Raw genomic sequence first — 22,138 nt, forward strand, 5'->3', positions numbered from 1 at the left:
ATGGGGGTTTCGGGCTTCTTTATTGCGGCGTACACGGGCGCCCGGGATGCTGGCTCGGAGAGGTCGACGAGGGCAGAAACAAGACGCGGGCTCGAAACAGAGGATGATCCCGTCGTCTGCTGAGGGCCAGCGCGAGCGCGGAGACACCTTTTGCCATGGCTCCAAGCCTGAAACGCTAGCGGGTTTGGGGTCACGGCACTCCGCCAATCGCACGCGCCCCAACTCGGCGCTGCCACTGACGGCGCGCCCACACGGCATTGTCGCTATCAGCGCACCCAGCGACACACCACAGTCACTCAAGTAGCCTCCCGCGCCCTCATCAAAGACGCGTGTTGAGCTTCATGCACCCGTTGCTTTGCACGCAGCCGTGGATCGTCGCGTGTTGGGCCAGCGGGCGCTTGTATGCATGGGGCTCCGGCGCCGTTAGCGACTAGCCCGCATCTGCCTCACCGCAGACCGACTTAATATAATCTTGGCCGCCTCGCAGAGATGTTCAGGGACTGCCTCGCCAGCTGGAAATAGTTGCAGGCCCTGTATCCATCCCGGTACCTGTCACTTGTCATCTATCTGCCATTCTGCTCGACCTCGTGTTTCTGTTTGCTGACTCTGCCTGGCGCGTTACAGACCGCTGCAACGCGTGGACAGGCAAGATGAAGATAACTGGCGCCTACGCATGCTGTGCTGCTTCACTGGTTCTGCGCCTGTTCTCACGCACACTGTCTCACTTCAGCCGCCTCACTGCTCGTCACTCGCGCCCCACCGGCACCGTACTGTGGGAACTTGAACAGATCACCTACTACAATACACAATAGAGAGCAACAAGAATTTATTATTCATGCTAGTCTAGGATATAGACACGTGCAGTGCGAATATCAATGCTATGTCTGAACTTGCTTTATTTGTAGTACAGGTCGTGTTCGGCTCCTCTTGTATGAGCCCGTAACCGCCCCGATGCGCATAAGCCGGCCGTCTGATAAGGCGTCCTCATGCCACCGGCTCGGCACCCCTTTTGCGCTGTTTCTCATAAGGTAGACGGGGATGAATGGGTTGACTGTCATGCCGTGACCTGCGCGCAGTGGCCAGCAGCTGGCAGCGCCGTGTTGTTGAAACAAAAGGCATGCAAACGAGCGGAACATCGCCGTCACTGACAGCTGTCGCTACCGCGCTCAACGTGCGCTAGAAATGACGACTACTAAACCAAACAAACATAATTACCGCCAGTCCGCGCTCATCGTGCCCCCAATCCTATGCCCCAATCCTCTGCTCCTGAAGATCCTCTGCCTGTCCTGAAGATCCTGCCCGTCTCTGCCCCTCGGCTGGGGTCGACTGCAAATAGACGTGATGACGTCCTGCTATTCCCAGGCCTGCGTATGACGCAGCAGTCGCCCTGCACCCAGCCTGCGGTGCGGCACGTCGACGGCACTGCACGTAGAACATGGCCTTTCACAGCCAGTCAAACCCCCTTCAAGACACGCTTGTCCGACCTGCTGCTTGTTGCCCTCCTCACACTCCCTCTGCCCAGGGTATCGCTGCCTTAGAAAACGAAAAGCCCGCAATCCACCGGGCTGAGCCGTGTTTGTCACCACAGCCTTTCTGCCAACGTCTTCTTTCTTCCGTGCCCACATCTCCATTTTGCTAGTCCTCTCCAGCAACCTGTCACTGTCGCGCGTGCATGGGATTTCTGCAATAGCAGCAGCACCTATTCGCTGCGCTCCACAAACGGTCGCCTACTCGACAACTCTCACCTCGCAACGTCATACTGCAGGGGCTCCCGAGCGCCTGCCATTGGGCTCCAGCATGGCCTACCGCGACCAACCCGACCCTCACCACGCTTCCTACGTATCGCCCTTTGACAAACAATACTACGACCGCGGGAGAAGCCCCGACTATGGCACAAGACCCAAGTCTCGCACTGGCACCAATGCCTCCGACTCTCAGCCTCGTGACTCCAGTCCTGCCTGGGACCGCCGCAGTTTCGACAGTGGCTCGCAGCCCATCCAGCAGCCACTGAAGAATGCCATCGGACATGCCTTCGACAAGTCTGATGCTGCGCGCGTTGTCGACCCAGATCTCATTGCTCAGATTACGGAGCAAGTGAAGAGGTCCGTCTTGGACGAGATCAAATCAAGCGGCATGGCTGGTGCTACACAAGCACAAAACATACCCGTCTCCCCGCAGCAATGGGTCCCGCCCTCGCCAGTGTCGACATCCAACTCGATTCCGCCTCGAGACGTGTACACCCCGCCATCTCCAAAGCGCACCGACTTTCCAAGCCAGCAGTCGCCCGAGCGCGACCCCTTGTATCGCGACCCACTGCTGGATGGCAATAGCGAGTTGCCTACCCCGCGTCCTGAGCGAAGCGCACCAGTAGAGCGAGAACGGCCATCTGCGCGACCAGGCCCCGCGCCCAGGATGATGACCGAAGACTATACCCCGATCGAGAAGATGTGGCAGCGACTCTTCGAGCCAGACGGCCAGCCTCTGCCGCGTCTTGGCCAGCTCTTGCGTGGACTGGCTCTGCACTTGGTGCGTACTCAGGATGTCAGAGAGATCATGCGCTAACGATAATGTAGATCGAAGACTACGAACCCAAGCACAGTCTAGTCATCTCTCCAGCCAAGATGCTCAAGTTCTATGAGGAGGTCAAGCTCAAAGATGAAATCTATCCATGGCAAAGTAAGCAGGCGCATGCTCATGCTCTCAACACATGCTAATATATGCAGCCATCTTTGGAGACCTCTCGTATTCCGCTCTTTCCAAAGTATACCGCGACATGCGATGCCAGCACCATCTCATCCAAGAACATCCCGCAGAAGCGCCTTACATCCCTGCGCTTACTCCCGAAGGCTTCCAGGAATGGATGACGACCATGATCCAGGCATATCCCGACACCGAGTACGAACGATTAGTAAAGGCCATCTTGGACATGCCGATCAGTAACGCAGACGATCGGAAGGAACGGTTCCCGAAAGAACTTCCTCGTAGGATGTTCCCGACCATCGAGAACCTACACGCGCAGCAAAGATGCGCCGCAGCCTTGTCCGCTGAGGGTGTTGGGCCGCTTCGTAGGGCACCTACCTTCCCACCGCCGCCGCCCAAGACCCAAGGCCCTCCCCCAGGGCCCAGTCTTGAACGCGAACGCAGTCCATATTCCTCGAGGCCCGAAGTGAGGCCAATGGATTTTGAAGATGAGCCCATGTCTACGTCCGTACCTATCGAGCGGGAGCGCAAGCCTTACTCAGCAGCTCCTGGTGGTGGAAAATCCTATACCGAAGACATGAGCTCCAGCACCTACTCTGATACTTCCGCCAACGAGAAGCGTCGACGCGCGCAATCGAATGCCGGTCAGGGACCGTGGGGAGCTCCTCCTACGGACCCTCACTATCACCAGCAACCACCTCCCCCTCGTGGCCCGAACGTCCGGCCGCGAAGCCCAAGCTTCTCCAACTTTGGCACTCAGTCTGATCCCACGGTGCGCGATATCCCCAGCAACTACTACGCTTCCAACATGCACAATCCCGCAGATGATCCCCATCGCCGCCGAGAATCTGACAACAAGAGGCACACCCGCCAACGAAGTGGTACCAATGGCTTGGGTGCATCTTTCGACTCTCAGGCCCGATCGGTGTACGACGACGATGATTACCCGCGATCGAGGTGGAACTAGGGAAGATGAGAAAACATGCTACGACTACACCGGTCGCTACTAGTCAGTCATGTTGCTAGATGACGGGCTCGCATTGCGCCCACCAAATTTATGACTTTACGACATATACCCCGAGTTTCCCGGTCGCTGCAGCTATTTCCTTTCTGCTTTCGGTGTATATCTGGTTTGGTAAGAAGTCGTGTTGTTTTTGAGAATCTGTAATGGTTTTGTCACATACCCTGTTTTTGTTATGATCTCCTTGTCTGGTTATATTGTCGAAAAGGACGGTCGCTGTACAATACACTACGCAGGTTTTCTGAAAAGGACCTGACGCCTGCTCTTGCCGTTACTTTTTCGCGATGCAAAGTCACCCAATTCATGAAATATAAAAGTCATTCTCACATATACATATGACTTGGAAAATCGAAGTTCATGCAGAGGACATATGTATTCCAACACTTTCGTCTCATCTTTACACCATTCTGCTGTTCTGACCCCTCCTCTTCTACTTAGCCTCCTCGTCCTTCTTTCCCCTAGCCTCATTCTTCGCCTTGGTACTAGCCAACTTTCCAACCCACCGACAGATACCCACACCCATCTTCACGGCCTTGGCGCGATGTGTCTTTGCCAGCCTCGCTTCTTCTTCCTTGTCGAGATCAGACATAGACTTCAGCTGCTGCTGTGAGAGTATGTCTGTAAAGTCTTGGGCTGGTTTTGCTGATGTTGAAGACCGCGACATGTTTCCAGCTGGAGACGTTGTAGATCGGGTTGAGTGAGCTGAGCGAGTGGAACGAGTGCTATGTTGATAGGAAGAAGGGTATCGCGGTATAGTTGCCCGGTGAGGAGTAGCGCCAAACTGGATGTGAGAATGTGCTGCAGGTGCGGTGGAGGTGTTAGACGACATGATGAGTAGTGGTTGAAGAGTTGTACTAACTAGCAATGTGCAGTTGGAATCCTTCTCTTTGTGGTTGCTTTGATTGTCGTTAACTACAGCAAACAATGTTTAGCAGAAGAACGGGGACAAGGAAATATGTCTTGGGGAAAGGGAGGTGAGTGAACGACTTCCTTGATATATCAGCTGTGTGAATGCATGTATTACTTGTACGCGTACACACACAGCTATATCTGTTGTGAAAGTGAAAAGGACCTCCTCTGTGGCTGAAGCATCTATCTCAATAGAATGTGTGGCGGTGCGCGAGAAAGCCCACTTGTTTAAGCTTTTTGGTACGAAAGACGTTGTACGAGGTGTAGGAAACTGCGTGTCTTCGGTCACACTTCGCTTCTTTTGGTGGTACTATGTTGCTTGGCTGGTGACTACACGACGTAAATAGATGTTCTGACATGGAAGAAAACGAAACTCCTCCGACTACAATGCCCCATCTTTATGTTCCTACATGAGCGAATGCTACCAAGGCTGACTGGAGCTTGTAATCCCTCCCCGCAACTCGAGAAAGTCGTTGAACCTGAGGTACTCATTGTATTCTTCTTGCAACTGTCGTCTAGCATCCATACGATGTCGTGATCTTTCCATACGTCTGGTCTTTGAGAAGTCTGTGGAAGGTTTTCATGTCAGAGGCTAACAGAATGCCTGCGGGCAGCTTGAATCCGTCACTTACATTTGAATGGCCTGCACAGCCACTGCCTTAGTTTAGGTGAAGAAACCAATCCGATCAGAATGCCGGCCACGGTTACGCACACGCCAACCAAGGTGAAGATGGCTTCGTTGGACCATCCGGTCGACGCATTATTATCAGGTGCTTTCCCATCTTGACGTGGTAGTACAAAAGCTCGGGGGCCAGCGTCGACACTCGCAGCAGAAAAAAGAATAAGCAGTACCAAAGGGCACGTTACTGCCATGCTGATGTATCGAAGGTTGGGTTGGGGTAGTGTAAGAGTGAAGGTGAGTGTGGTCCGTGTGTATAGGTTGAACCTGGATGGCTTAGGTTAAGTACTGCCTGGATTGGCTCGTTTAGAACGGAACGAAGATGATGGTCAGAAGTGTGAACCACTTAGAGATCAGAAGTAAAGTCTCAAGCCGTGTGGTTTCCAAGAGGGCGCGATGGCAGGTTATCGATGCGAACAACTAATTGTAGTATGATCAAAGCACGGAAAGGCAATGCAGTATGGCTGGTCTTCCGTATATATGTGTTCGTGCCCACGGTTCCGGTGTAGGACTTGAGGAGCGCCACTTCGACCTGCAGGGGTGTTCGACCACTCAACGTTGCGAGCCCATAATGGATATATTAGCGGTCTGGAAATGCTCAGCCCCAAGATACCTAGGTAGTTAGAAGCACAGAATGACCCCAAATGTCAGCATCAGGCTGAATGACCCCAAATGTCGACATCAGGCTGGGCGCCAGGACTAGTCATCCAATCAGTGTGCTGTGTACGTATGCTGGTGGTGTTCGCATCTCCATCCCATTGGATGACTGACTGCCCAAACCTCCGTTCAATACAGGCATATACATCTGCCACCATGCGTCCGCGCAACAGTCACCCTGCAGTTTCCTTTCTCTTTCCTTGCATGACCCGCAATCTGTGTGCATCTTATCTTGTCACCTATCAGATGCATGAACCTGGTCAGCATAAGCACATACTAAACACCTGACGCAAAGCCACGTCCATTGGGGTTTTGGTTGGAAACTCGATGCACGTCCTGCCGTCAACTGCCATCAGCCGGAATCTCAACGCGGACCTTCACCCTCATATGCGGCATCCCTGCAAGCTGGTTAGCGTTCGCATGCCCTTCCCCGTGCAACGAAGAGAGCCACCGACGCTGTGTTGGGCAGCAATAGGCAGGCGGGATCCCTGTTGAGTCCATGATATCATGGAAGCGTAGTACCAGATTGAAGCAATGGAGAATGGGTCTCCGGACTGATGATAGCTTCGACGCCACCTCATAGGACGATCCGAAACGAGTTATTTGCTGGAATGCATATGATGCTGAACACAATGCTAGGTTCTCTGCGCAATGCTCTTGTTGTTATTAGACATTACGCGCCATCTGGGAAAAAAGATGTATCAATGATCGAGAAGAAGATGTAGCATTTTGCACCTCGGTGTCTGGGCGCCAACACCCTGCTACAGGAATCCCGTCAAGACCTACAACATACCATGATTACAATCTCTCGAAAAGTGGCACGCGACTAGTCGTCGGTTTCGACCTTCCAGACTTGCCCACAGTCGGTATAAGCTCTTCGTCCGGAACATAGTCCTTAAAGTCGTCGTGGACGCTGTCCCTGACGTCCACCTGGTTCCGATCTCTTGACTTCCACCTGGGCGCCTCCCCATTCTCAGCGCGACCAACACCCATTTCTCTCCACTTCTTCGGCGGCTTGACACCCATCTCTACCAAGTTGGACCATATCCTCTCTCCGCGCTTATTCCACCTCTCCATCCTCGCTTCGTACTCTGCATCAGAGGGTTGCCACTTGCTCTTCAGTATGCGGCGAATAGCTTCGGGCGAGACTTTGAAGTGTTGCGCGAGGACGGGTGTAGTGAATTTATCTGGTTGTGTGCTGTGTAGATGCCGTATGCCTTCCATAGTGTCGGGCGACAACTTCTTGCGCGGGCTCCATGCCTCGCCTCCCAGCTTCTCTTTCAGCGCTTCCTTTTGTACAGCCCATGCCGGACGCTCGCGCCTTCTCTCCTGACTAAACTCTCCCGTGAGAGCATCTTCTATCTGGGCTTCTTTCGATTCCGCCGTTTGTGGTTCGGCGGTGGGTATTATAGGCCCTACTTTGCGTAGTCGGCGCGCATCGGTCGAGAACCGCGATTGTTGCGGACGGAGTAGCGGTCGTCGAGCAGCGAGTATTTGCTCGGTGTTTACGAAGGAGCGGATGAACAGGGTCAGCGTCGTTCTGGCGCAATTGTGGCAACTCATGGTTGTTGGTGTTTGAGTATCGATAGTGCTTTCCTTCCGAAGTTCCTTAGGCTATCGCACGGACCTTCCCGAGGTCACTTCTTGCCACAGGCGGGCGACTAACATGCGCTCTAATACCAACATCGCAGTCATGGACTTGAATACGGAACATTCCATACGTCAAGGCGATGACACTACCGAAATAAAGGTTATGTGTGTTTTCATGAAACAATGATCCGCTCATGTCGCCACTACTGAGAAAGCAGGAGCCTCATCTCATCGCATGACAACATCCTGAAGACTCGTAGCCGATATCTTTGGGAAGTCGGAACGCGATACAAGCAATACTACTTGGCGCTAACAGCAGCGCTTGCAAGAGCTCATGCGAGCATCCCAATTATCTCAATTTTTTGTATCTTCGGTGCTTCCTTGCCTGGCGCATAATACGAACAGCTTGAGCCAGTCTCTCACTGCTGCTATTCATTAAGTTCACCGTTTGTGTCATGCTCTGTTACTATATATGCTCTCTCGAACTCCTACCTCTTCAAGCAACTTCCAGCCTCTCCTACTTCCCATAAACCGAACAACAGCCTCATCGTTGCACTGCTTCGGCCCCCAAAGGCCAAGACAACACCTCGCTTCCTGCGACCAGCTCTCGTTAATTCGAACCTTTTTCAGCTTCACCCCATTCACACACGATATTGAAAAAGTCTCCGCAGACATACCGAGCGGCTGCTGAGCAAGTGACGGTAGCTGTCACAAGGCTGCAAACTGCGGCTGACTCAAATGGCTTTTTCCATTGGTTGGAAATTACTCCTAAGCAACGGAAGGCTTTCGCTAATGTAAACGGTGTACTACAACATCGTCAACTTCATGCCCAAATGTAGAACGCTGCGCAGGTCGCGGTGCGCCTTCCGTGGAAGTCGTTCTATTGAGGGATGGCGATTCGGCGACCATCTTATACGGCATATCGTAGAGATCACAACAGCAGCAGCTCAAATATGTGCCTCCTTCCTCCTGATTCCCGGCTGTCAAATCTGAACTATCCCGCCCCGAGCTCTCATTCTTTCCTCACAGCAAGCAATCGACAGTTCCCAAGATGGCTATACGACCTAGCCAACTCTTCACCATGACACTCATCGCAGCCTACCTTACATTCGCAGTAGACACATTCCCGACCGACCTTCGTATATCGAGCCTCGAGCCACGCGACCTCGTTACCACAAACGCGAAGAACCTCAGAGAGCACATCGAAGTTTACGGCATACCGTATGGCGTCCTCGGCGCAGTGTCCCATGGCCTAACCTTCTACGTGATACTCTGTCACTTCTTCGGCAGAAGGCCTTTGCTTCCATGGATGGCGCTGGAGAAGGAACGCTGGAACATCGCGGTAGTCACACTATCATCGCTCATCTCGATCATCCTTTCTGGAGTTACGATGGCACGGACAAAGGGCTCTCGGCCCTTGCTGATACTTGCGGGGATGCAGATCGTACTTCATGCTCTGATAGATATCATCCACATACATCGCATGTGCATTGGACATCCTGGTTGGAGTAATTCGACATCCTTTTGGGGGATCCCTCTCGTAGTGGTGTCGTGCTTCTCCATATATGCCTTTTACGAGTTTCCCTGTAAGTTGCGCTGATTTCATCCGTGTGCAATGTAGACTGACACCCACTCCACAGTCGAAGAAGGCGATGGCGACGTCGGAAGCCTTTTCGGTACTGCCATCTTTATTGTTCTACTTGTGTGGATTGGCTTGACTGGATTGAAAACCTTGGTCGGCATCTTGATATGCATTATGTCCAAGTTCAAGAATTGTGCGACATTTGGTGTTGCGGCGGTCCTGCTCAGCTGCGGGCTCTTTTGGTTCGGTGATTTCGGCATGGCCATCGTGAGCAGGAGTACGCTGGGGACACCATCGAAGCAAGTCGCGGCACTGTATTACACGTATTGGGTTGTGGAGAGACTCCCGCTATTCACGTTCTAAGATGCATGTCGGCGGCACGGTGGCTATCACAAATCATGGACTTGGAGCATTCGTTGGTATCAAGGATGCGTTCTGTTTAACCTAGCACTAGGTGTGACGCTACGTCGGAACCGGCTCGCTCTTGCGGCTTCGAAATCTGTTCCGCACTAGTACGCGACGGAGTGGTGACATCAACGAACATGCGTCAGTGCCTCCTGCATCTTCACGCTATCTCGACAGCGAACTCTTTCGTGGCAGCTTCCTCGCAAGATCGATCGCGGGGCGATCGCGGCAAAAATGGAAGTGGATCCCCTCATACCCATGCGCGCTAGGGCCTCGGTATCATATGACGGACCATCTTCGCCGTACATCGTGTAATGATTATCTCTTGTCGAATATCTGATTGTTTGACGGTATCGACGTCGTTCATCTGCGTTCCGCTCTCATTTACTTGAATATGGCTATGCCAAATCTGTTCCAGAGGCGAACAGCCAACACTAAAGAGTACGTCCAGAAGCGGAAGACAATGGATGGCGCACACTAACCGCTATCAGCTGCTGGGGATACCGATTCGAATGGACGCCTGAACATCTTACACCGGAGCAAATGAAGCCTATGAAGTTTTCGTACGATGTACTAGCAGAAGAATGTCTTGATCGTTTGAACGCCATCTCGCCACCGCACAAGGGTGCTCTGCCAAGGAACGACAGCAACCGCGCCGCGCTATCATCAGTTCCGGGTACCGAAGAAGAGAAAAAAGAGCCATTGCCAGTACCCAAGAGGGATCTTTACGCCTTGCTGGAAGAGAATCACAACTCCGACCCTAAGCTTGCCGAACTGTGGCGCGAGGTGCACACCGTACCGGATTGGGTGGATTGGGATCAGATCGCCAGAGGACAGGATGTGTTCTATCGCTATGGTGGACCCGCTTTGACTGGTCTCACTTTCCAGTCGCTATTAGGTGGCATGGGCGCTGCGCGAGTGGTAGAAACATTAGCCAGAACAGGAGGCTTCAGTACAAAGGTAGCAAGAGGCAGACTCTTTGAAACTACACAGCACATCCTCCAATGTACGCGGACACTGGATGGCCTTAAACCAGGTGGAGAAGGTTTTGCCTCATCGATACGCGTCCGCTTCCTGCACGCCGCAGTCCGACAACGAATCATGAAACTCGCAAAAGAACGCCCAAGCTACTTCAACGTGGAAGAATGGGGAATACCAATTAATGACCTCGACCAAATCGCAACAATCGGAACCTTCTCTTCAACTCTGATCTACCTCAGCTTCCCCCGCCAAGGCATCTTCCTCCGCAAACAAGAAATCGACGACTACCTAGCCCTGTGGCGCTACATCGGCTACCTAATGGGCACACCCGACGAATGGCTATCCACTCCAACCAAAGCCAAAGCCATCATGGAATCGCTTCTCTACCACGAGGTCGACCCCTCCGAAATGTCCAAAACCATGGCCAACAACATCATTTATGCGCTCAAAGAAGAGCCGCCAACTTTCTCATCCGCAGACATGCTGACCGCCAGTGCCCGCTGGCTGAACGGCAATGCACTTTGCGATCGTCTCGGGTTAAAACGCGTTTCCGCGTACTACTGGTCCCTGATGGCGGGCCAATGTCTCTTCTTCATTTTCTACTGCTACACGTATCGCCTGTTTCCCAATGCAGACCGCAGGAGGATTGACCGCGCGAAAGAGATTTTCTGGACGCTGATAGTGAAGGCGAAGTGGGGGTTGGCGGGGACAGAAACGTCGTTTGACTTCAAGTACGTGCCGCAGTATGATACGTTAACGCATCTGGGTAATATCGGAGAAAGAAAGAAAGTAGCGTTGAGCAATGAGATGAGGAATCTGAAGGCGTTGGGTATTGGAGTGGGGGTTTTGGCGGTGGGCACGTTGGTAGCGGTTAAGATTGCGGTCAGGGTTGTTGGGACATTGTGGTAGATGTTCTTGTAGAAGGTTTGTATGATATTGATATGATGGGTTAAGGGCTCTGTTATTAGACTCGAGGTTCGACGAATATACCCAGGTGAAGGTACCGGTTGCTTCTGCCCTGCCTCACCTTCTCATCCAGCTTTACTACAGTAATAGATTCGCTCACCCTTCCGTTGTTGCGTAAAGTCACCGCCGTTGTACACGCACAGACAACCTACACTGGCCATAGCCTCATCAAATATAAGTCCACGTCTTCGTCTCCATGTTCTATTTCCATCCATATCTGTCGTAGCAGCAATACAAATTTCCTATAAGCTCATACTCAATACAATCCAACAAATATCGGCACCAGCCCATCACCAAAATGGCAAAACGCAAGTGTCCACGAAACCCAGAACAAGATGGTGTATGCGGCTGCCCTTCATTCTGGAGGTATCTGAAAGTCAGTGCCGCGCCCAACAACAAGACCGTATCTTCCCCAGATACCAAGTCTTCGTCCCCGACTCTTGTCATTATTGAGAGTGAGCGTGACGAAGACAAAGACTTGCACCACCGGAAGCGACAGAAACGCGAAGACAGTGTAATCACACAGGCTGGTGTGATTGGCCTCTCAGCATCAGAGTCTCAGGCGTACATGGCCAGCAGGTATGTGGCCGCAGAGTCCGATAGGAAGATACGAGATATCATGGAGGCGGCACGGCGCGCGCAGAAGAAGAGTCGGATGGAGAAGGAAAAAGCGAAACCAATTAGGCCAGTGCGGATTCTGGTCGACTATAGCTTACCTGCTGGTTCCGAGAGGCTGGATTGGGACACGGACGAAGTTCGTCGGATGGTCGGCGAGATTGCTTGATGGAGGCTGTGGAGGATGGAATTGGACTACGGTGACGGGCAAGGAAGATTCATCGGAAAGGGTGCGGTAGCAAAGGTCGTGGAACAACAATGCATATACATTCTAGTATGTGGGTATAGGTACTGCCTAGCGGAGATTTACGAAGAGTATGCAAGGATATGAGAGTCGTAAACGCGAGTAATGTCTTCAGTTGTCACCAGACGTATGGCTAGGTCAATGTTAGTGACTGATCCGCGGATGGGGTGCGGGACACTGACCTTATTCTCATAAGTCCAGAAAGTGCCGCTGTGCTGTATGCCTTTGCTCTTGATCACTTCGATCATCTTCATCACTGACTCCTCTGGTGTGATTATGCCCTGGACTTCCCACGGTAGCTGAACGTTGGCCATGTCTGTTGCGACTTCTCCTGGGTGCATGCACAGGATGATGGTGTCGTCGTCTTTTCTCTTCAACTCGGCGGCCATGTGCCTTACTGCCATATTGAGCGCAGCTTTTGACGCAGCATATGCAGCGAACCCGTCCTCCATCTCCCGGAAGTTACCTTGCGAGCCCGAGTCGCTGGACATGAAGACAATGGTGCCAATTGGTATGTTTGTTTTCAGCAACTTCTGCGCTGTGATGATGGGCCCAATGGTGTTGGTATGCAAATGGAACGCAAACTCGTCGAAAGACCTAGAAAATGTTAATTTCCAGTACTTCAGCCACTTCAGATTGATTGTCGTTTATTGGAAATGCACGCTTTAGCCATAACCAGCAAGGCGTAACGGCAACGGTAAAGGAAGACTCACAGCTCAGTGGCCCTCTACATCGGTTAGTGCGGCTCCCTTGCATGCTGGCGACAATGTCGGACTTACGTTTGGGTATCTTAGCACTCCTGCGTTTAGTACGACGTAGTCTATCTTCAGGTTCGGTATCATGGCCAGTTGCGCAACGAATTTCTGCGGATGGCCAGTTAGTTTCCCTCTGGAAAGACAAGGCCATCTTCAACAGCACACACCTCTATGCTTTGCTCTGACAATATGTCGCATGTGTACATTTGGCATCGGCCATGATCGCTCCCCGCTTGTCCCCACAGACCGCTGGCATGACCGGCCCAAGGCTCCCGCACAGTAGCGATGATGCGCTCATTCTTAGTTAACAGCTGTCTGACAAACTCTAGCCCTATGCCTCTGCTGGCGCCGAGTATCAGCCATGTGGTAAAGTCCTCATCGGCGTATAGAATGCCCGGAATCTGGTCCATCCGGTCGGTCGAGGTGTGGCGGGGCACGATGATGTCAACCGTCGAGCTGGGGCTGAAGTGCGACTGACCAACACTAGAAGGCTGTTTGCAAAGAGGGCAGAATAGTGTCGATCCTGGCCGGCGCTTGAAATAGTAATGTGCTGCTGTGCAGATAACAGAGAACGTTATTCATGACCCTGGCCCGTCATGTTAGGGAACCAGGTGCGTGGAGGTGCGCGGGTTAGTGGGCATGTCACATCGATTTGCGGACCCTTGTACAGGCTTCACATATCGAATTCGGGCCAGGGAAAGCAGGGAAGAAGCGTCCTGCAGGGCAACCAAATAGGCCAGACGCTGCTTATTCTACCACCGGAGGAAAGAAGAGCGAAATTCTTCACGATGATTGACGGCAGCACGAGTGCTACAAAGACTCGCAGCAGCCAACGCAGCACTTGGTGACGGCATTATTCCGCAAGCTCCATGCAAGATTGCCGAGTAAGTTGCGAGATAGTCTGAATCGCAATTGACGGCGTGGCGTGAAAGTACTTCGAGTAGCGACGGCAAGTTGGCTGAGGAACAGGGCGTGATGCGGCGAGTGCACCGCCATTTGATCGCGATTCCTGTTTGCCATCCCGGACCGGTTCCACCCGAGCACTTTTTGCTACTGAGTTATACCTGCCGCCTGATTGGCTAGTCCCGTGACCCGTGCTCGCGTCAGGGCCCTGGGCCCGTCATTTCGTCGCGGCTAACGGCAAGATTCTTAAAACTCTCTCAAGCCTCTCAACTCCTACTTGGCCATCTTTTCTCTCTCACAACCTCGCAGTCACGACTAGAGTTACATTAACTTTCACCACTCCACCTCCACCTCCACTTAATCTTACCCCAACCACCACCACATCTTCAAAATGGGTTTCGAGCAGGGTACGTTTTCTTGACACCGGTTAGACGTCATCGGCCGTCTGTCACTTTGTCGACCATCGTCTGCTACCCATTGGGCCTGCGCGCATACCAATATCCGACTCCTATGAGAAATCAATTATTCCCGGTGTACCGTCCGAATAGTTGAGAACTCAAGAAGCGGTGAGCGCAAGGTGGCAGCTTTGCGACGAAGGGCGGACGGTGGCGGATTGTTTGGCTGGGCAAAGAAATTTTGTCACGACATACAACTAACACTTTGCACAGGCGATGCTAAGAAGGGTGCCAACCTCTTCAAGGTACGAACACACCGAGCCAGCCTCAGCGCCATCGACCACGCCTCCCGAACGTAGTCTAACGAACCTCCAGACCCGCTGCGCTCAGTGCCACACCCTGAAGGAGGGCGAGGGCAACAAGATCGGCCCCAACCTACACGGTCTCTTCGGCCGCAAGTCTGGCCAGGTTGAGGGTTTCTCATACACCGACGCCAACAAGCAGAAGGGTGTCGAGTGGGGCAACGAGACTCTCGTACGTTACATCACAAGAAGACGCTTATGTGGTGGGCATGCATGCTGACGAAGCGCAGTTCGAGTACCTCGAGAACCCCAAGAAGTACATTCCCGGAACCAAGATGGCTTTCGGTGGTCTCAAGAAGCCCAAGGACCGCAACGACTTGATCACCTTCCTCCAGAACGAGACCAAATAAGCGTATCACCTCTCGAACGTTTATACCATCCTATCGACACGCCATGACCTTTCTATAATACCTTTTCGACCCAAAAACTGTTTGGATTGTACCATCATCGATGATAGACGAACGACGGAGGCGGTGAGCGCAGTTAGACCGCAATACCCCTTCATGTAGATTATGTTAGGTGTATCATTTCAAGGCGCTTTTCGACTTTGGTGCGGCATAGAGCCTGTTTGGACTTAGTTGCACTTTCGGAATACCAAATCTCCTCTACCGATCATTCAATACGCTCATCATCTTCCGTGAACAAGTAGCCAACATCGTGCAACCCATAGTGAATCATTTCGATTTACTTCCAGAGACGGCAGAGTTGGTCAAAGCATCGGTTTCTTATCTCAGACCTCAGACATCCAGCTGATTGATGATGAGCCAATTGCATACATCGCAAATTTTCTGACACGTTGAGCGGCATTTCCACAAAATGTCCAGACTAGAAGAATAGTCTAGTGCTAGCCTCTAGGGAGCGACTCACGCGAGCAGCGAGCACCTTGCATCCTCGGACCTGAGGAACATGCAGCCAGGAACATGCGCTCTACCGGTGCTTTCTCCGACAGCTAACCGAGGATAGTGTGGCTGGAGCTCGTGGATGCTTGCGGAAGACTTGCAATGGCAACAACTCGTTTCGCTAGACAGCGTGGGTAGTAAAAGCAATGGAGACTCCAAAAACTAGACACATTGTGTCTCGTCAGCTGCGGGATGCCAGTAGTCAAAGCGTGAGGCTTCGTGGCGCCTTTTCCACATCATCTCCACGTGAAAGCAGGTCAAGTGTGGGGGAAGCGCAGGTGCTCGTCGCAGTGGTGTCATCGCCGGAAGACTCCGTGTACATCAGCCATCTAGTCTGTGTCATAGGGCACACGAGCACATGCGTCTCTCTTCCACTTCACTCTTCTCTTTCTCAAATCGCTCCCCAGCATCCAGACGCGCCGTTACCTCGGCCTGTAGCAGCGAGACCAATTAGCGTCATAGTGGGGCGGGAACTGTGCTTCGGGTAGCTCGACAGTGAACACCACCATCACCAGCACCACTTTGGCGAATACGCAGCGACAAAGGCCGTTTCGGCCTGTACAATTGGCATTATGTCGTGGAAACGGAGCGAGAGGCTGATGGACACCATCAAGGTGGGCGAGCCTGTCGCACAGTCGCGGTCGTAGCTAACATTTGGATAGCACTACAGCAACTTTCCAGCAACCGGTATGCAGCACGCATGGTCACTTACAGTATTCGTCTGACATACCACCAGGTGTCTCCTTACGGCAGATGGTACAATTTGGAGAGAAGCCATCTACGGGAACCCTCTTCCGCGCGTCACAATTCCTTTCTGAAGAACTGCCCATACGGTTAGCCCACCGAGTGGAAGAGCTCAACGAACTTCCAGATGGCCTCAATGAGATGCCATCGATCCAAAGAGTGCGCGACTGGTATGCGCAGTCATTCGAAGTGTGTATTGCTAAGGTTCTCGCTGGAGCGCGTTGACTCATCTGACAGGAACTCGTCGAACTGCCCCGGCCGACCCTCTCGAGCGAGGTCAAGGAGCGACTCCTCAAACCAGCGAAGAAAGCCGGCGACAAGAACCTGATGAGCAAGCCGACGCAGAACCCCAGCATCAAAACAGGACAATACCGGTCCGCACCGACGACGAACGGTAACGGCAATGGCAACGGGAACGGCGGCACAATCACAAAAGAAGTAAAAGGCGCAAGCCGGAGATACTATGCCGCCGCAGATGATGGACAGGAATGGCCGCCAGAGCTGGGCGCATACAACACCAAGTTTGCAGACACATTGGAGAAGATCAAGAGGCGGCACGACAGCGTCGTTACGACGGTCGCACAGGGCATTCTTGAGTGGAAGCGCAAGAGGCAAAGGATGCAGATCGACCACAACATCCAAGCCTTCCTCGACCGTTTCTACATGTCGCGTATCGGTATCCGTATGCTCATCGGCCAGCACATCGCCCTCACAGACCAACGCTCGCGAAACGATCCCAACTACGTCGGTATAATCTGCACAAAGACCAATGTCCAAGAACTGGCACAGGAGGCTATTGAGAATGCGCGATTCGTCTGCGAGGACCACTATGGACTCTTCGATGCGCCAAAGGTCCAGCTTGTATGCAACCCGGACATCAGCTTCATGTACGTGCCAGGACATTTGTCGCATATGCTCTTCGAGACTCTCAAGAACTCGCTGCGTGCTGTGGTGGAAAGACATGGCCAGGACAAACAAGAGTTCCCCGTAACCAAGGTCATCGTTGCAGAGGGCAAGGAGGACATCACGATTAAGATTTCGGACGAAGGAGGCGGTATCCCGCGATCATCGATCCCGCTGGTATGGACATACATGTACACGACCGTCGACCAAACACCGAGCCTGGACCCCGACTTCAACAAGAGCGATTTCAAAGCACCCATGGCTGGATTCGGTTACGGGTTACCCATATCAAGGCTATACGCACGCTACTTTGGAGGAGATTTGAAGTTGATTTCCATGGAAGGGTAAGCCTCCTCAATCGTACCCCAAGATAATCTCGTCACTAACAACATCGGTTATAGATACGGCACAGACGTCTACCTCCACCTCAACCGCCTCTCCTCCTCCTCAGAGCCTCTGCAATAGCAATTACCCGTCATGAGGGGCGGATGGACGTCGAGCGAACTCATCCGGTCATCCCGAGGAATGGCGCAAGGTAACGGTTCGCGAAAGTACAACCCTTTCCTGGCAAGCAAGGCGATGAAGCTCAAGCTGTCGGGTCAGGTCAGCAGGGAAATTAGTGAGAGGAGACAGGTTGGTGATGCGGCTGATATGTTTGCTGATAAGGCTAGTGGCGAGGACGGGAAGCCTTGGTGGAGGAATGTTGGTATGGAGGAGGGTATGTGAGATGTACGATTTTCGGTTTGGCAGATATCGTTCAGAGATACGGTTGAAAGTTGGGGGGCAACAGATGGGCTTTGACATTGGCATTTCCCGCGACCTTTGATGAAAAGGTATCAATCGTTCTCTGGGTTCGGTCTGGCCTGGGCTGGCAAAGGCTTGGACTTCAGCACCTAAGAAAGAAACGGCGTTTGGCGAAGGCCATGTATGATCTTGGAACACAAATGAGAATAAGACGGAAGGAAGCAACAGTCACGCAACGCAAAATAGTAATGTTGTACGTCTTGCAATTGTAAGCTTTCCTCATATGAACCAAACCAAAATGCTGGGGTATAACGCGATCCGCCTTAAATCCAAAGTAACGCCTTATAATCTCACGGTCAACGTGCAAGCTTCCGTTCAAGCAGGTCCTTGTCCCGAACTGACCCTCTTCCTCATCTTCGTAATATCCCTCTCCTTACCCTTCCCACTCCTCGCTGGACTCCCACTCCCAGCCATACCCTGCCCTTCTGCAGCCCCACTTCCAGTACCCTGTACCTCCCACTCATCATTCCAATCCGCAGGCGGTTGTGTGAGGCCGAGGACGATGTTACGGTAAAACGCGCGCGTTTGTGGTACACTCTGAATCCACCACGAATTAGCAATCCTTCTCCTCTCCAACTTATTTGATCATTCACGGAACATACCTCATTCCTCACCCCCGCAATCCACATGAGCATCTCCTCGCTCTCCAGTATGCTAACTGCCTCATCCCTCTTCTGCCTCTCCTCCCATGCCCTCCCCTGCGCTTCGCCAGAGAATGAATTCCAATTCTTGCCCCGTGCCTGTATACTTTTTCGTGTTTCCAGCGTGGATTTACTGGGAGCCTCTGCCTTACCACCGCTACTACTTCCTCCTGTTTGTGGTGATTGCCCATGTAAACGGTGCGCGCCGTATCCGCCGCTGCTGGAACCAGCACCGGTGAGTGTATCGTAGTCTAACGTGGTAGGGGGTCCAGTGAACTGGGCGTTGAAGGCGGCTTCTGATTCGATTTCGTCGTTGGTGATGGGTGCGTGGCCGCCGGTAGCGTGGGTGAACGAGGGCTGGTGCGCGTGGTGCTGGTTGTGGCTGTTTATGATTTGTTGCGCTTCGGCGATGAACTGGAGGTTTACGCCGCCGGGGTTGGGGGGTGGCCATGTCATGATCGCATTGCTGGGGTTAGGCGGGAGCGACGGGATTCAAGGTGTTTACAGAACGGGTGTGTTGTTGGGATGCTGCGTATGTGCGATGCGGGAGGAGCTTGGGGTTTGGGTGGGGTTGCGGTGATGGTCAATGTCCGCGGGGGAGGCTAAGATGGGAAGGTGGCAGCGACGAAGCACTACCATCATGCTTCCCAAGACTGGTAGTACGTGCTTGTTTGTTGGTGCTTTGTGTGCTGCTGCTGCGTCGCGGCTTTTCGTAAATTCAGAGCATATTGGTAGATAGAGAACCGTTCTGATATCGAATGGTTTTTGACATTGATATCTAGTAGCTACTGCTATGCTTAGAGACGTCGACTCCTTCCCATCTTGACCGTCGACCTTGGATATTGCCGTCTAGTGATGTGACCAAAACGCTGAAATGCCAATCTATGCCCAATGCTTAACACACGCGCCGAGAGATCAAGTCCGACCTGATCGAAGCGCAAATCCCTGGTAACCTTCGTTGTCCGTCTATAGTGCCGAGCCAGACTTGCACTGGCCTAGTTCGTTACGATTCTTCCAACATCCGCTCCCAGGGGAGCAGGCGCGCCGCAGATTTCCCCGGGAGCTGGATAGGAGTTAGGCTATGTGCCGCCATTTGCCTGCTGATGCTCAGCCTTGCTGCCCTTACCTCGCCAGGTGCTGACCGCCGGTATGTCGGCTTTCAGTCTCTCCTCCTGTGTTGAGTACGCCTTGGGCGTCAATTTTATCAACGTGTGTAGCGGGACCTCCATCCACGGGCTCTGCTCTTGTGGTACGTTCATGAAGTATGCGTAGATACACCTCAGGATGGCCTGGTGTGTAACGATCAAGATGTTCTCGCTCCGCTCCAGCTCCATGATAATGGGCTCCAAACGAATGACAACATCGCGATATGACTCTCCACCCAAGTAACGGTAGTTGTATTTGTCCTCGTCGCGTTGCTTGAAGTCTTCGGGGAACTTCTGTTCGATTTGAGCGTATGTGAGACCGTCGCAGACGCCGGAGTCGAGTTCGTCGAGCGCTTTCCATTCCAACTTCTCGAATGTGAGGAATCGTGCGGTTTGGATCGTTCGCTTCAAGGTTGAGGTCCAGACAGTGAGTTTGCGACCGTCGCCGACCGATTTCGCAACCAGACCGGGTAGCGCATGCGCATACGCATCTCCTCGCTCTGACAGGTTTGCGTCTCCTCCAATTTGACCTGTGAGGTTGTACTCGGATTCACCGTGCTGCTGCGATTAGTTTTCATAGCTCGTGATTGCGAAATGTACTTACTCGCGATAACCAGATCGAGCGCGGCTTGATGTGGAGATTCATCAAGTAGTAGACGACCCTACTCTGGAGGTAGTCCTGAATCTGGTTGATGATGACTTGCTTGCCCACGTCGATGAGCTTGACGTATGTGAGGTCGCGCTCGTCCTCGTCTATGGTCTGGTACACCTTCTCGTAGTTCCGGATACGGTTGCGGAAATCCGCTGCAGCTTCTTCGGGGTCTTGACCGACATAGTCTGGAGATGTCGTCTTTACTTCCAATATGTTGCTCATAATGAGATCCTCGTCGTCGCACTTTGACTCAACGAATAGTGTCTCGATGTTCTCGGCGGCGCATCGCTCTTGTATCCACCTGCGCCGGCTCTTGGTCGAGTTTGTGGCGTCTAGTATCGCGATCAAGCCCCTGCCCTCAGAAAACCATTTGCACATGTCGTTAACAGCTGCTTCGGCGGCTGCTTTCCGGAGACGCTCTCCTTCTGGGTTGGAGGTATCGAAGAACTCGGCGGAGGGGTTTGGGGTCGCAGTACGACGATACTGGCCAACGTTGAACGTCTTGGATTTGATCGATAACCAATGGAGGTAGCGAACCACTGCGTTGCAACTCGTTAGTGTTTATACGAGACCGTACAGGAGAAACGTACCTTTCTGTGCAATCAAACTCTTGCCCCGCGCGGGCAAGCCTACCATGACGACGCATATCCGCGTGTCTTCGGCCTGTACACCGGCACCGTTAGTCTTTCTGCTTGGTCTTACAAAGTCGCCAGCAGGCACTGCGCGCATATTGGGCGCATAGAATCCATTGGAGTCGGCATTGGAGTCGGACATTGTATGCGGCAAGTACAGCTCCCTGAAGTCCAGTGACGATGCGACTGGCGAAGCGAAGTAAAAGTTATACGGATCGGAAATCTAGCCGAAGGTATTCCGAGATGCAGCGAGAATGCGGCTTTTAATCAACGATGCAGCAAGGGCAGATGCTAGGCGGTCAACAGAAGGCTGTGGAGTCGCACGGCTGAAGTCGTCTGTTAGGTGAAGCAATAAGTGTATGGACGTCGAGTGTCGTGTTGCAGGGTCGTAAGGTCGGCCCGGCAGTCAAGAAGCGAGAGGAGATGGATTGATTGACGATGATTCCCCCGCATTCGGTACGGCGTCCTTCTTTTCACAAGCCAGAGCAATAAGCGTTCGGATTGCGGCTCCAGGCTAGCGGGCGCAGTGGAGCAGATGTAACGGGTGATTCTCATTCGATAGCACGTGTGGCTGCAGTCCAATGTGTCCACATGTCCGGCAGTCGTGACAGCGCAAACAACGGTCGTCGTTGGCGCCTGCCCATGCGCATTCCTTGGTGCTTGCCTACAGCAACGGACACCAGCAGGACAGCTCCGAGACTCTCAGCCGTTGCCATGCTGCTACGAGCTCTCCGGGTCGTGTGCCATGATGGCGCCTGCTTCTGCGGTATGACGACAATGGCTCCAGCAGCATAGCTAGGGGGTCCAGAAACATGCCTGCCTAAAGCCGCCGATTGCCGGAAAGACGTGATGGATGGGAGCGAAATTTCTTTACATTGTCGTAGTCGCGCGCCAGTCGTCGTAAATCGGCAAAAAAACAATGGTGCATCCTGGAGATCCTAGCAAGGAAAAAAG

General features: G+C 52.8%; 8 protein-coding genes across 8 annotated transcripts; 4 read left to right on the plus strand and 4 right to left on the minus strand.

Moving 5' to 3' along the window:
* Positions 1–1,797: 1,797 nt before the first annotated feature.
* On the plus strand, positions 1,798–3,667 carry J4E92_003537 (uncharacterized protein; the record flags this gene model as incomplete). The annotated part of the gene is made up of 3 exons (XM_051494934.1): positions 1,798–2,526; positions 2,574–2,676; positions 2,724–3,667. 3 exons carry the CDS (start codon positions 1,798–1,800, stop codon positions 3,665–3,667), a joined length of 1,776 nt encoding a protein of 591 aa, XP_051355227.1.
* Positions 3,668–6,764: 3,097 nt separating this feature from the next.
* RRG9 (Required for respiratory growth protein 9 mitochondrial) lies at positions 6,765–7,529 on the minus strand (the record flags this gene model as incomplete). The annotated part of the gene is made up of 1 exon (XM_051494935.1): positions 6,765–7,529. One exon carries the CDS (start codon positions 7,527–7,529, stop codon positions 6,765–6,767), a length of 765 nt encoding a protein of 254 aa, XP_051355228.1.
* Positions 7,530–9,937: 2,408 nt separating this feature from the next.
* On the plus strand, positions 9,938–12,274 carry J4E92_003539 (uncharacterized protein; the record flags this gene model as incomplete). Its single annotated transcript, XM_051494936.1, has 3 exons — positions 9,938–9,984; positions 10,035–11,267; positions 11,857–12,274. 3 exons carry the CDS (start codon positions 9,938–9,940, stop codon positions 12,272–12,274), a joined length of 1,698 nt encoding a protein of 565 aa, XP_051355229.1.
* A 137-nt stretch (positions 12,275–12,411) lies between these two features.
* Positions 12,412–13,514, minus strand: J4E92_003540 (uncharacterized protein; the record flags this gene model as incomplete). Its single annotated transcript, XM_051494937.1, has 4 exons — positions 12,412–12,946; positions 13,063–13,076; positions 13,129–13,212; positions 13,272–13,514. 4 exons carry the CDS (start codon positions 13,512–13,514, stop codon positions 12,412–12,414), a joined length of 876 nt encoding a protein of 291 aa, XP_051355230.1.
* An 884-nt stretch (positions 13,515–14,398) lies between these two features.
* J4E92_003541 (uncharacterized protein) lies at positions 14,399–15,114 on the plus strand (the record flags this gene model as incomplete). The annotated part of the gene is made up of 4 exons (XM_051494938.1): positions 14,399–14,414; positions 14,676–14,707; positions 14,778–14,936; positions 14,995–15,114. The coding sequence occupies 4 exons, from the start codon at positions 14,399–14,401 to the stop codon at positions 15,112–15,114; spliced, it is 327 nt and encodes a 108-aa protein (XP_051355231.1).
* A 1,121-nt stretch (positions 15,115–16,235) lies between these two features.
* On the plus strand, positions 16,236–17,775 carry J4E92_003542 (uncharacterized protein; the record flags this gene model as incomplete). The annotated part of the gene is made up of 5 exons (XM_051494939.1): positions 16,236–16,277; positions 16,326–16,350; positions 16,400–16,596; positions 16,645–17,654; positions 17,712–17,775. 5 exons carry the CDS (start codon positions 16,236–16,238, stop codon positions 17,773–17,775), a joined length of 1,338 nt encoding a protein of 445 aa, XP_051355232.1.
* Positions 17,776–18,429: 654 nt separating this feature from the next.
* On the minus strand, positions 18,430–19,211 carry J4E92_003543 (uncharacterized protein; the record flags this gene model as incomplete). Its single annotated transcript, XM_051494940.1, has 2 exons — positions 18,430–18,651; positions 18,717–19,211. The coding sequence occupies 2 exons, from the start codon at positions 19,209–19,211 to the stop codon at positions 18,430–18,432; spliced, it is 717 nt and encodes a 238-aa protein (XP_051355233.1).
* A 623-nt stretch (positions 19,212–19,834) lies between these two features.
* On the minus strand, positions 19,835–21,326 carry J4E92_003544 (uncharacterized protein; the record flags this gene model as incomplete). The annotated part of the gene is made up of 3 exons (XM_051494941.1): positions 19,835–20,458; positions 20,505–21,091; positions 21,143–21,326. The coding sequence occupies 3 exons, from the start codon at positions 21,324–21,326 to the stop codon at positions 19,835–19,837; spliced, it is 1,395 nt and encodes a 464-aa protein (XP_051355234.1).
* Between the last annotated feature and the right edge of the window lie 812 nt (positions 21,327–22,138).

Source organism: Alternaria infectoria (genome assembly GCF_024043175.1).
Source record: "Alternaria infectoria strain BMP 0036 chromosome Unknown scaffold_4, whole genome shotgun sequence".
NCBI classification, from domain to species: domain Eukaryota; kingdom Fungi; phylum Ascomycota; class Dothideomycetes; order Pleosporales; family Pleosporaceae; genus Alternaria; species Alternaria infectoria.